Source organism: Bombus huntii, chromosome 1, assembly GCF_024542735.1.
Source record: "Bombus huntii isolate Logan2020A chromosome 1, iyBomHunt1.1, whole genome shotgun sequence".
NCBI lineage: Eukaryota > Metazoa > Arthropoda > Insecta > Hymenoptera > Apidae > Bombus > Bombus huntii.
Window position 1 is genome coordinate 10556604 of NC_066238.1, and position 14183 is coordinate 10570786.

General features: G+C 29.7%; 4 protein-coding genes across 8 annotated transcripts in view; 1 reads left to right on the forward strand and 3 right to left on the reverse strand.

Annotated features, from left to right (window-relative positions):
* Positions 1–2036: 2036 nt before the first annotated feature.
* On the reverse strand, positions 2037–3960 carry LOC126864026 (polyadenylate-binding protein 2-B). 3 transcript variants are annotated; one of them, XM_050614929.1, is made up of 7 exons: positions 3806–3960; positions 3081–3217; positions 2873–2987; positions 2694–2761; positions 2363–2604; positions 2187–2279; positions 2037–2108 (listed from the first exon to the last, which is right to left on the reverse strand). In XM_050614929.1, exons 2-7 carry the CDS (start codon positions 3213–3215, stop codon positions 2075–2077), a joined length of 687 nt encoding a protein of 228 aa, XP_050470886.1. In that variant the 5' UTR covers positions 3216–3217; positions 3806–3960; the 3' UTR covers positions 2037–2074. The 3 variants fall into 3 exon arrangements, with proteins under 3 accessions (XP_050470886.1, XP_050470896.1, XP_050470904.1); XM_050614939.1 differs by having other exon boundaries at positions 3798–3952; XM_050614947.1 differs by lacking the exon at positions 3806–3960 and adding an exon at positions 3528–3690.
* A 244-nt stretch (positions 3961–4204) lies between these two features.
* On the forward strand, positions 4205–5184 carry LOC126868230 (magnesium-dependent phosphatase 1-like). Its single transcript, XM_050623500.1, has 4 exons — positions 4205–4440; positions 4550–4604; positions 4678–4899; positions 4979–5184. Exons 1-4 carry the CDS (start codon positions 4395–4397, stop codon positions 5133–5135), a joined length of 480 nt encoding a protein of 159 aa, XP_050479457.1. The 5' UTR covers positions 4205–4394; the 3' UTR covers positions 5136–5184.
* Positions 5158–7169, reverse strand: LOC126868227 (uncharacterized). The gene is made up of 4 exons (XM_050623486.1): positions 6688–7169; positions 6290–6558; positions 5580–6154; positions 5158–5506 (listed from the first exon to the last, which is right to left on the reverse strand). The coding sequence occupies exons 1-4, from the start codon at positions 6864–6866 to the stop codon at positions 5258–5260; spliced, it is 1272 nt and encodes a 423-aa protein (XP_050479443.1). The 5' UTR covers positions 6867–7169; the 3' UTR covers positions 5158–5257.
* A 401-nt stretch (positions 7170–7570) lies between these two features.
* The window catches only part of LOC126868183 (discoidin domain-containing receptor 2-like), a 159279-nt gene continuing 152666 nt past the window's right edge, over positions 7571–14183 (reverse strand). For all 3 annotated transcript variants that reach the window (XM_050623414.1, XM_050623397.1, XM_050623405.1), the window contains exon 16: positions 7571–14024. In XM_050623414.1, the coding sequence (XP_050479371.1) occupies positions 13674–14024 (351 nt within the window). In that variant the 3' untranslated portion in view covers positions 7571–13673. The remainder of the gene's footprint in view (positions 14025–14183) is intronic.

Consider the following 14183-nt stretch of genomic DNA (forward strand, 5'->3'; position numbering starts at 1 on the left):
TATTAAACATTGATTTTAGAGTTATTACAAATATATGAAAACTATATTGTAATAACATTACTTAAATAGCCACACCATGAACTTTATTTTTAACCATAATTATATTATCAGCCTTTATACTATACCAAAAAATATTCTAAAATTATTATTGCTATTTTATAATTTATTAAAATCAATTTCTAAATTGTTAATATACTTCTTTGAATATCGCGTATACTATAAAAATTGTTCTCTCTGTGTACAATTTAATATTATCTTAACATATTTAATATTATTATCATCTTTATTAACAGTCACAATTATATTTAAGTAATTTAAAATCGAGAGATGATCCTTTTATATATTATATTAATTTGTTTTAAGTAGGAAAAAATCTAATTTTAAATGCATTATAGTCTAATATATTGAGTTAAATACAAATTTTAGCAAATAATAAAAATATTTGAGTTTTTCTACAATATGCTAATATGTCAGGTATAAAAAACAAAAATTACATTTTAAGAAATTTACTATAATTGTTACAAAAAGAAAGATAACATAAGTTACGGATGATGATATCTTACAATTATTTAGATATGCATGAAAAGGAATGACATATTTTTTATTTTGTAATAACCCAAGATATAAACATAAATTTTTTCAAAATGCATAACAGATTAACAATTACATTTCTTTTGTGCTAAAATAGTATTTAGTAATTATAGAGTTGTATATTTATGCATATATCCATATATATAAATTTGCGTGTGTACGTATATATATATATATGTATGCGTTTACGTTGCATACATACATACACGCGCGCGCTCATTTAATCAGTGCATTTTTTTTGTATGTATCAATATAATGTTTTTAACATCCCAGTGTTTTATATACTTTTGTAATCTAAACAAACTGAAGTTCTTGGGAACTAATAAAGGCTGATACTACGAAATTGTTTGGATTTCATTGTAAATTATGAAAAAATACAATTGAACTGCAATTGCAAATTATCGCTGATCTACATTTGTAATTTTTATATGAAGATTTGTTAAATCAAATATGAATAATTGTGCCCATCTTTGTCCAATCTTTTTTTTTTTCTTTTGACATGAGGTTTTTTCTTTCTCTTTTTTTCCCCATCGTATCAGTTTTTTTTTCTGTGGACATATCATAAGAATTTACTTAAACACTTTAACTGCATGATAGTGTAATGCGTGTTCATAGAAATATGTAAGTTTTGTGTAACCTAAAAATAAGATATGCACAAAAACTTACAATATTTAGTGTTACAGTTCACATGGCCATATTCTATAAGTCTACAATATAAATATGAACATCACTTATTTATTTAAGAACAGCACAATACAAAATATGTAAATCTGCAAAACTTTTGGCAATAAGTAGATTAGAGTACAATAAAAAAATAAAATGTTTCAATATAAGTGTTTCTTCTGTTTTTAATAATATTTAAAATATGGCCAAGTGTTAAGGATGAATACGAATTTCGAGCACATTCCTAAGGAAGCTAATGTATCTAGATATAAATTTTATAATATCCACTGTAAAAGATTGATGGATACTCTGTATAGCATTTTTAATTTTAAATTATTTGACGTCATAAAAAGTTTACAAGATTTGTTAAATTATATAGATACATCAGAACATTAAAACAAGGATCTAGTACATACAATAACTGTCACTGGAAAAATAATAATTTTACATTTATTCAGGAATGGCTAGTGAATGTTATAATAGTTTATTTTATCATTTATCTTAGTATTTGTAATTTTGGAATAATATCATTTTTAACATTTATTATTTCACCAGCTTTTCCTATAAATGCATTGTTCTATAATACATACATTGGTTGTTCAAACAAAAAGATCTTTAACTTTATAGTGTGATTGTACAATACAAAACATATCAGAAATCTTCTGTTTAATGCATGTAATTGTTTTATGTATAAAAATTTATTATACTTTCATCAGATATTTTATGTTTGAACAATCACATAAACAAAATATCTTATAAATCACAATAATATAAAAACTTACCTCAATTTGTCAAATTGCAGTAAAATACATTAAAACGGTCAATACGGCATGTAGTATCCTCGCCTATAGCTTCTATGTATAGAGAATATTAAAAAGAAATATTATTTTGTTTGAATTATAAATAAATATATATTTAATTCTATAATATACCTAGGTCGTCTTATAGGTCTATATCCGAAATATGCACTACCACGTATGATTCCTCTGGCTATACCTCGGTAACCTCGTGCTCCCCGCGGCCCCCTTAAAGTTATTTAAATATACTGTAGTTATTATCTTTAAGAAACATATAGATATAATATACATGTAATGTATTTTTAAAGCACCTATTTGTCACTGATAATCCAGGTCTATTTGTTCTTTTAGGCATTACTTTAATTTGACGTCCTCTAAACATAGATTCATCTATTGCCATAGCTGTTTGTACAGAATCACGTTCTGCAAATTCTATGTAAGCGAAACCCTTGGGATGTCCATCAAATTTATTGCACAATATTGTTACTCTGTTAATACTGCCACAACCATGAAAATGTTGCTCTAATTCTTCTGCTGTGGCACCGTAATCAACCTTTAATTTTGCATAATGTATATTAATTAATAACTTCTTAATGAAATAAAAAGTTGTTTATTGCAATTTGGATGCAACATTTAACTTACATTACCAACATAGATGGACCTATTATCAACTTCCATTTTGTCTTCAAGTGACATATTTAATGGACTTGCTAAAAATTTGACAAAATATTATGTAATCATTTACAAAAAAAAATGTTCATGTACAAAATTATAGCACTAAATTTTGATATATGCTAAATTTAATATAATCTATAACTTACTTATTCCGGGTGGACTACCCATATTCATTTGTTTGTCCACTTCGGATTGTAATTGTTTTAATTTTTCTGCTTCTTCTTCCATCTCCCTAACACGTGCTTTAATAGCCTCTAGTTCCTACAATTAAAATATAAAAAAAATTTAACTTATAAAGAAAAAGTAACAAAAACATTTGTTATTTATTTGTTATAATAAAATAAAACAAGCTACCGGATCATCAATATTTGCTTCATTTAATTCACGTTTTACGCCATCGCACTGCATAATAGCATCTCCATCTTGACCATTTTCAAGTCCGTCTAGACCATCAATATGATCAGCAGCTAAAAGATCTGATTCAGACATTTCTGCAATAAAGATATAAAATACTATTGATATATAAAATATATAAGATATATAAAGATATAAACATACATATAAAGGATAGAAATGCTAGTAATAAAATATATTTTTTCTAAATATAGTATCATATACTTTTTTAATTTAGATTTAAATTAAACGAATAGAGGTTAAATTAACAAATTATTATTAAAAAAGGGTAAATAAAACATTCTATTATATACAAGATATATTGCATAGATCAAAAATAACTATAAACTGAAATTACTGAGTAATTTACAATATCAAAAAATTATTCAAATTAGCAATATAACATACCAAAATTGTTTCAGATGTGGTATAATACAAAAAAATATATTATATTACTTTCTTTCCTTCGCTCTTTTTGTTTAAATTAATGTAATTATAAAATATATTCGTATGATGATAAATATACAAAAAACTAAAATCAATTTAAGCAACAATACAATCTGATAAAAACAACTCCAATAGCGTGCAATGTAACAAAATATACGTTCGTAATCTTTGCGATGTATAAACAATATATAATACTTATTGTTGTTAATTATACAAATAGATATAACGTACGTGTATACCTTCAGACGTTGTTATTTAAAATAGTAATTTTATGATAAATTTAATAATTATTTTTAATCAACAGCTCACGATTCCACAAATTCGCTAAGCGAGATTGACGCTACTACTGAAGATACATACAACAAGGCACATAAGTTAGAAAATTGCCTTAACATGTATTCCTCCTGATTGGTTGCAACGAAATACAGGAATTTAATGTTATTGGTGGAAATAAGAGATTGCCGCATATATGAAAATCTAATGATCGTATAAGATTGTTTTCATTAAAAATACAAAGTTAATCTTAAAAGAATTAATATTATTCTCTTATATATGAAATATAATTTTTATTCTCCTTTTTATATAAGAAACAATTTTTTAACAATTGCTAGTACTTTACTATACTACTAAGTACTACTGTAGTTACGTTAGCAATATATGATCGTAGTTTTTTTACGTATATAGAGTTATCATTTTGATATCATCGTCAATCTTAAATAAAAATTATATTTTAAATATATATAATTTATAGAACTGCAGAAATTCTCTCAATATTATTTGTGCAATAATTCCAATTTAAGGTTATAAACAGTAAAAATCAGGAACAAAATGTGTAAAACAAACTGTAAACCGAAAATAATTATCTTTGATTTAGGTTAAAAACTTTTTCTTTTTTTCTTACTTTTCTAATTGTTTTCTTATAAACAAATTGGTATTTTATTAAATTACTATTTTAATAAAATACCAATTTAATAACGTTTCAGACTATACTTTATGGCCATTTTGGGTTGATACTCATGTTATACCTCCTTTTAAAAAGTGAGTTCAAGGAACATAATTTTAATATATATGATTTTATGATCGGTGAAAATTTCTATTGAATTCGTTTAAGGAAAGGAAATGATGTAGTAGATTCTCGTGGTCAAATTATTCAATATTACAAAGAAGTACCTGATGTATTAAAACATTTATATGAAGAAGGATATGAACTTGGTGTTGCATCTCGTACATCAGAAATACAAGGTGCCAAACAATTATTAAATCTGTTTAATTGGGACAAGTATTTGAAATATAAAGAAATTTATCCAGGATGTAAAGTAACTCATTTTTCTAAGTAAGTATCAATGAAATTTCAGCTTTATTTGTTCCCATTTATCTAGGAAAAGTTGTTTTTATAAATTATTGTTTTTTAGGATTCAAAAAGCATCAGGAATTGATTATAAAGATATGGTGTTTTTTGATGATGAAGATAGAAATATTGTTGATGTGGGTAAACTTGGTGTTACTTGTATATTTGTTAAAAATGGTGTGAATCATGCACTTGTAGAAAGCGTCCTTAAAAAATTTTAATTTTTATAATTTAAGAGAAATGTATATAATAAATAGCTTTATTTTTATATTTTATTGCACTGAATATTTGAGATTAAAATGCTTCTAATTTATATTTAATAACAAATTCATGTTTTATGTATCTAAATTTGATTAATCATTGTAAAATAATATTGTAAAGGGCTATTAATAACAATATTATTGCTGTTATTTTGATTTAGCATTCTAAAATATTTAGCACAAGAAATCTGAGGAGTTTGAGAACATGTAGTTTTCAATAAATTTGTAACACAATCACTTGATAATGATAAAGATAAAAGATCTTTTAAAGTATTTACATCAAAGCTTTTAAATGGACATCCTCCTTCATACATGGGATTTGATGTATTCATCTGATAACATAATAAAAAGGGATGAGTTTGAACTAGATACCAAACTTTCTTGACATAAGAAAATATTACTTACACATATCAATTCGCAAGTAGGAGATTTATAATTTTTCCGAGATCCTTCTAAACCATAAAGGTGACGAATACTGTATATAAATTTTCGTTCATTTGATTTCCAATTATGTAAACAATTAGAAGAACAGGAATGAGGTTTAGAATATTCTTCTTTCCAATAATTTATAGCATCCTCTAGTTTCATTCCACCATCTTTTAAAAATAAACTATAATAAAAACGAGCATAGTGACTAAGTCTATGTGTCGTCCTTAGTTTTGTGTGCAGGTGTTGCATACAAAGCGGAAAATTTTTTATTTCTATGTCTATATTTTCTTTAGTTATATGTCCATATTTGATAGATATTTGATTCTCTTGCAATATTTTAGAATGAATTTTGTAATATAAGTAATTAAGTCTAATATCCTGATTTATAATATATTGCGCTTTTGATTTCATGCATATTACTTCATTACTTATATAAGTGTAAAACAATGATTTTAATATTTTTTTCCAGTTGGAGCAGTATACAATAGCATATCCTTCACTCAAGTCTAGTTTTCTTTTCTTTATTAAATCTGGTATTGCCTCATGTCTCACTTGAAAAAATAAAAATTAACGTAATTTTTAAGTCATTAAATTAGAAATATAAATTGACCTGTGTGTGTGTGTGTGTGTGTGTGTGTGTGCGCGCGCGCGCGTGTGTGTATGTGTGTGTGTATGTGTATGTATACCTTTAGTTTTAAGAAAATCACAATCCTCTGTATGATTTTTTGATACAATATGTTTAAAGACAAGCGGTTTTGAGAAGAAATTACATATATCGATTAATGTTCTATTAATCAGTCCTTTTTTATTTTTAAGCTCTCCTAATTGATATAAAATACTCTTAAATAGCCTATATAGTTGCCTTGGTAAAATATAATTCAGCCTAGTTTGGAATAATAACGTTTCTCTGATTACCCAATAATTACATATCTCCTGTGACACAGATGTTAATAATCTAAAACAGTTATTTATATATTACAGAATTGCTACATTAAATAATGAATTAATAAATTATATTAAAAAAAACCTCATAAATTTGTATGTTTGAAGATTAATAATTATTGTAATCGCTTGAAAAACTTACCGCAATATAAAATGTCCAATTTTATCATATACTGAATTTTCTAATAAATACTCAAAATCACCATTAAATTCATGAGGTTTACCTTCGTACAATAATTGTAAGTATTCTAACCTATCAAGGACGCACTTTTCTATAATATGAAACGATATTTGTCCTGTAGGAGTTTTAATATAAAACATTTTTTAAATAAATAATACTTTTAAAGATCATTATTTTTTAATTACAAAACATTTTTGTATCTGAATAATTGCTAACGTTAAACATTGTTCGAAACTATTACGTCCAACTATACTTGAATAATCAAGACTGAATGTCACATATAAATTTATTTTATTGCAATACTTAAGACATGATCTTTATATGTTTAACATATTTTCATAGTTTACTTATATTCTGAGCAAATAAATAAGTTACGATTACATTTTCATTGTTTCTTTGTCAATCTAATTTTTAAACAATGGTATTTTAATATTTTGTAATTCTTTTTATGACTACTAAAATTGTATGTTTCGTGTTGTTTATTCACATTTAAATCCATTTTTTAATTTGCTATACAACATTTAATTGAACAAAAATATTATACTTTTCATTTCAATTCAATAACATAGTATATTTATGAACATCATGTGATTTGAGAACACCTGTTCTTTTTAACGAGATTGGTATAGTCATTTGAATTATATATTAATACTGATAGCATAAATTACTTTCATCCAATGTCTAATAATACCGTATTAAATATTTGAATACAATTTATATTTGGATATATTCAATGCTTACTTTGTAAAATTAAATAGATTGAATACAAATTTTTTTAGCAATTTTTCAATGCTTAATTCATCTTAGGAAGAGAAAGAAAGGCAAAGAATTACTAAATAGTAGGTTTTCGTTGAAATGTGTAATATTGTTTCATTTGACTGTTCGATACAAATAGGTTTTATCGTTGTGCTTCCCGCGATTTCCTGCTACTTGAACTTACAACGTGTACTTCCGTCTTTATCGACACATACATATAAGATATACGAATAGAATTATCTTACGCAAGACTTAGATTACCGTCAATAACGTTTAAGTGATAGTTCGCACTTAGAGGCAGACAGATAGAAATAGAAATAATACAATAGTTGACAAATAGGTTTCATTTATAACAATGTACAAACGTACATGTAATTATAATAGAAGAAATAAAAAGGACATTATGTTAAAGGTGCATGTGGAAACATTTATTTTTAGGGCGCGAACATTTCAATTTTTTTCTTTCTTTTTTTTTTAATTAAAACATAATTTAGAACAACACGTTCTTCGTATGCCGTGTTTCTTTGTAAAAGATTTACTTTAGTTATTATAAAGTGTCATAAATGACTAGTTGGATTCTACACCGTAATACTGTACAGGGTTTCTCAAGTGTCGAAACATTTTCTTCTAAAATTCCGCGACAATCTTGTGTTCGTATATAAGTTAATATTAATTAAATAATTTAAACGATAATAGAAAATAACTTTTCTCGTTAATCAGACATGATAAATTAACGTTAAGACTGTTTATTATGTTATATTTATTTAATACCTTGAAAATTTGTAACGAAATGTAAGATAATTATTTTCTATATATATAATAATAATTATTCTCGATCGGAATTTCAGAACAAATATGGAATGGAGTACCCTATACACATACGTGGCTATTGAGTAACATGTATACTTTTATGATTTGTCCCTTAAATTGTCACCTGTATAGTACAAATAATTCCTAGATCGTTGTACATTGGTATATTACCAGTTTTCCAGTGAAATTTAATTACATTTTCTCGCTCGCTTTCTTATCACTAATTAAAATATATATATATATATGTATATATTATAAATACCTATATATATATATATATATAATTCCCTTTACATAGTCTAGTTATATCAATTTTGTTTAAGCTTTATTAGCCATAGACAATCTGCTTGGTATTTACAGAGATTAGATACAAAATTATAAACAGTTTTTAGTACAAAATAATTTTATGACTATAACGATTAAGGTTTAATAGCATAGAGCAGGCCTAGGCAACCTTTCACGGCCTATTAGCAGGTTTTCTCTTTCCTTCCCACTCTTTCCCTCTTCCTTGTTTTTTTTTTAACGTGTTAATGATTATAATCATTCAGATGAAACATTTCACATTTACCAGATTCGCCTGGAGTGTGATATTTACAGATTCTGCAACATTAAGTTCCACTTTTTACCAAATACGCTTAGTTGCCAGGAAGAACATCAACCGGCTGACATCAGATTTCATTATAATGCTAACCGATGACGAACATTGCCTACCAAATGTTTTGTAACAATTATTCGGTATTATTTTGACAAGAATAAAGCAAGGAGAACTATCTTATATTATTCTTATGCCAAGATAGAACCACAAGAAATGATTCAAGTCGATGAAAAATTATTTTCTAGATGAAATATTACAATACAATATTTGATAATTTTTTGGTAGTTTATTTAAATTATTGGTTGTTGAAAATTATTGTCCCACGAAGAGAAAAATGCAAGATGAATCGAAAACTAAATGTATGATGGTATGTTATAGTGAAAAAGCCAGAGATTGCCTGTGCCTGAGTAGAAGATATAGCTAGGTGAGCTCTGCACAGTCTTCCGTGATTACCTCTACATTTCTCTCAATTCCACGTCAGATTAACAATCGGGTGTGCCGGGAATCTGATTCAATAAGACCACAGTTAATGACGCTCTTTTATCTTTGCGAAATTATAAAAGAAATTTGCTTAAAACAGTCGAAACTATGGAAAGTTCGTTTTACATGATGGAATTCGATAACTAATTAACAAATTCGTTGATATATTTGTCGTAAAAAGAGTTACAGATTTTAGCTGTATTGATGAAGATAAACAAGAAATATTCAGTAAACATAGACTGGAAAATTAACCCTGTCAAATTTATATATTTAAGTTCCTATTTCAGTGTACAATAAATAATCTGCGTTAGCTGAGTATTTTTTGTTTATTTCTTGCAAACAATGTAATAGGGATTTGCTTCAGCAACGGGGCTCGTTTTAAATGAATTAAATAAATTAAGTATTGGAAAATTGCTAAATAACTTTCATCTAATCTATTTAATCCTGTTCTCAACTCGTAAATATTTGTGCACCTTCGATAATCTTGTATTCATCTTTAAATCGAATGCTTGTTAAAACGATCACACCTTTTCTGTAAAGAAATGTTATCTTTAGAAATTTTAGGATATGTTTGTAATAAATATAATATATAATAAATACAGTACAATTAATAAAATATTATGCGAGTATCGATATACGAAAGTTATTACAATTCGGCCACGAGATTAAATAGGAATTTCTTTTCTTCAATACTTAATCCATTAAGTAAGTCAATAATGGAAAAGTACCCTGTATAGAAATCTTTTGCTATTTCATACCATGCAAAACGTACTTAAACAAACGGGTTGAGGAAAATGCAAATAAATACTTTGCAAAATCTAATATAAAACTCGTCGTGGACTCGGTTACAGTAGAAAATTGGAACGAAACGGCAATTCCACTGTTTACGCAATGCTCTTCTCATTGTCAATACTATTTGCAATAGCACCAACATGGAAGATTGAGCGATCCCGGAAGCCTTGGGGCTTAAACGTGATTGTCGATCGTACACTTGTCGAAAAACATTCGTTCAAAGGGAACAGAAGAGAAACGAAATTCGTTCGCTTCACAGAAAATTCGACCGATTTCCAATTCACCCCGTTAACTGGGATCGTCGAAATCAACGTAGAGCTCACGAACCAAAGTGACGTTTATGAAACATTATTAGGTTCGTTGAAACGATTGTTTTCAAGCGATCGATGTAATAATGATGGAGAATATCTACTGACAGAATATCTTTTCGAAAAGGAAAGGATCAACTTTTAAAAGCACAGGAGATAAGATTCGTTGTAACAATGTCGTTAAAATAATTACTATATAAATGGATTATCTTTGTTCTTCGTTTTAATAGATTTCTTCAATGTTCTAATTCTTAACGATCATTGGAAACAATACTAAATTACTCGAATAATGCAGGACAGATATTTAAATAGAGGGAAGAACGTGCATTTTTAAGAAAATTTTGTGTTGAATCTTAGGAGATCAGAAGCGAATCTACATAATTTTTTATGAAGTTCTCTTAAGAAAACTTCGTTCCTTAAGCTATCCTTCATCAGCTGATATTCATTTTTAGTTTCTATCAATAAAGATAATTCTGTCAGTCGACGAAATTGAGACAGAACGCAACGTAAGATAAATAAACCCCTTTACTACTGAGATTTCCGAACCGGTGTAGGTACAGGTAGGTACGTAGAGATATACTAAATTATCACATGAGTAGACAAGTGAGTTACTCGTTAGCAGTAGGGGCAACGATACAGCCAAAGGCAGCAATATGCTTATATCGATGAATCTAAACGCAACTATGATTCGTTTTTCTGATGTCACATGCGAGTGACGGCAGTTTCTTTTCAATTTTTTCTTTTTTTTTTTTTCTTTTTTCTTTACTTTGACGCTAATGAAGTGAAAACTATGAATTCGTGTGAATCTCTATTTTAACAAGGTGCCCGATTTCAGTATAAAATTCTACACTGTTAAACTGTCCTACGTTATCAATACGGAAAACAGTGTCCCTTAATATTTCTTTTTTTTTTATTATCGATAACATCGTAAACTGATCTACGCTTGATTTGAATTTATATTATGATTATCTCGTATATTTTTACCCTTTTTTATTTTCCACTTCTTTCCTCGACTCTTTATTTCCTTTGTTCAACGACAGAGAAGCAAACTTACGAATATGTTACGTTTAAATTCAACGCACGTACGATTTATATACGAACGGCTATGTCTCTGATATATCTACTTCTTACGCGGCGTTACATTAAGATATATAAATAGTATTTTTAATGTTATAACGGTAACATCACCTACTTACTAGATATTGCGAATGCTATTAATAGTATTCATCTTGTATAAATACATACGGAACATAACGAATCGAATGATTAATTAGTTGAATGTCGTGAGAATAGCATCGCTAAACGAACATCTGACTTGGAAATCTTATAAACTCGTCGTTTTCTTGTCCCTTCGCATTTTTATTTTCTTGCTTCGTTCCATTACGAAACCAAGACTCCGATATGTTGATAACGTTCCAGACTTCACACCGAAATATTCTGTTGCTATCCTTAGAACGACCAATTCCGTTGGTTTCTCAACGGAATCGTGTTGACGAAAGAGACAAAAAGGAACACGGTTCCAAAGACGACACGCAAAGACGAATTGCTTGTACGCTGTTAATCTCGTCGTCTCGTTCGCGTTTGTCTCTCTCAGCGCAATGATAAACGTCTCCTACTTCTCGATGTACGTCTATATGTACAATATACTAGTTCTTTTTTTTGTCTTTGTATTGATCCCGCCTATCATATAAAGTTACAATTATGATGTGTCATAGTCATGGTGAGAGTCACCATTTGTCAACAGCGAAATATGTATATCTTCGTGAATCACGAACTACATGATATCGCCGAGCTCTCACGCGAAAATTGCTACTTCGATACATTCGCCGAGGCTAAAAACTTTGTTAAGTCTTTTTCAATCTACAATTCGATTCTCTGCTTAATAACTTAACGATTTAGTTTCGTTCCTAAATATTATCCTAATTTTAATGTAATCCGACCGAATACAGAAGCCATAAAATAATACCATGGCGAATCTTTCTAGTTTACGATGTATGCGATGAGAGCCCTATCGTGTACGAATTACACGAGAAGTTCGATAGTCTTCGTTCGCTTCGTTCGAAGCAAAACCCTATCGAGCTGCCTAACGATTACGATAAATTTACGCACGATGAATTGTAACCACCTATACGTTCACAAACACACGCATTCATACTCGTTTTTTCATATGTCATAATCTTTTTTCCCTTTGTCTACTCGATTGACAACCCACGGAGGAGTTTGATACTTAGTTACCATATTGCCATACAATTGCAATTTCTTTCCTTTCCCTTCTCCTGTTCAGCCATTTTCTTATTTTTCTTTTATCGTTTCTTTATAAAGGAAAGACATTTTCCAAAGGGTAACTTCTAATATCTTAAACGGCGAGTATCTCTTATTTACCTCGAAGATATAGACATATCTTTAAATCCATGCAGGAATGTTCACAGCTGAATTATAATTACACGATATTGCTCCTAAATTTTCGACGATCATATCGAGGATCAACGGATCGCTCGAGATCTTTGCTGTCTCGTGCGTGAAACTGTCAACAGATTTCGCGCAGTCCAACAACTTCGGTGAACAAAAGTCGCCTCGCGTTCTCTTCGTTCGATTGTCGAATTCACAGTTTTACATTTGTATTCCTTATATGCGTCTTACGTCTAAACAACGGTCTCGTCGAATATGCTCTCGCGTCTAGATCATCTAGCGTCTCGACGAATCTCGCTGACTTATGTACTAAGCAAATACGATATTTCCTCGAGTATCTTCCTACTATTTCGACTTTGACACGGACAGTCCTTTTATATCTACGACAGTGCTGCGCGATGGATTATTCACATCAGTTTCCCTGAAAGTCGTTTCGAAGTCTTTAACGCCCCTACGGAATATCTCTTCGTATCGGCATCGTTCGAAAGAACTGTTTCGTGGAATAAATTATGTAAGCAGCCTGAAGAGTTCGATTTCGTTGCCGGAAACCAAGATTGAACCTTATCGTTGTATCTTCTTCTTCGATGTTTCTATACCTTTACGCGTCTCGATCCTTCGTTCGAGTACATCGAAAGCTCGCCTCGTCGAAGAATTCAGAACTTTGTTCTCATGGTTATCCAATGTGGGTAGACGGCGTCTTCGACCAGCCCATGGTCTATGTTCGAGCGTCGTTTAGCCGGGCACGCGTGGCAACCGCCACGAACCATGTGCTCCTCGACTTTACCGGACGTTCAATATCAGGACGTGGGCGCGTAGCCGAGGTTCTTCCGCTGGAGAAACATCGAGATCTCCCGGAAGGTCGGCCTCTCGGTCTCCTCACGTCGCCAACAATCCAGCATCAAATCGTAAATATCCTTCGAGCACGCGGTCGGTTGCGGTAAATAGTTGAAAAGGTTATCGGTATTCTCTTTGCAGCCGCTGTTCTCGCCATCGGCGTCGGTACACTCCGTGGCGCGATGCAATCGTCGCAGGCTCTGGACCACTTCCTCGTTCGACAAGTGCTCGTAGGGGACCCGTCTGCCCAGGTTCAAGATCTCCCACAGGGTCACGGCAAACGCCCATACATCGCTCTTCGTCGTGTACTTGCCCTGTGAACGATCGTATCGATTATTGGTTTCTTCTGGTTACAAAGAATTTGGCTGCACGTGATATTGCTTAGATTTGATCTTAGAAAGCTATGTATGTTTGTTTTCGAGTTGGGTCTAATCGATAAAATCTTTTTTATATCCATGTCACGACTATTAAAA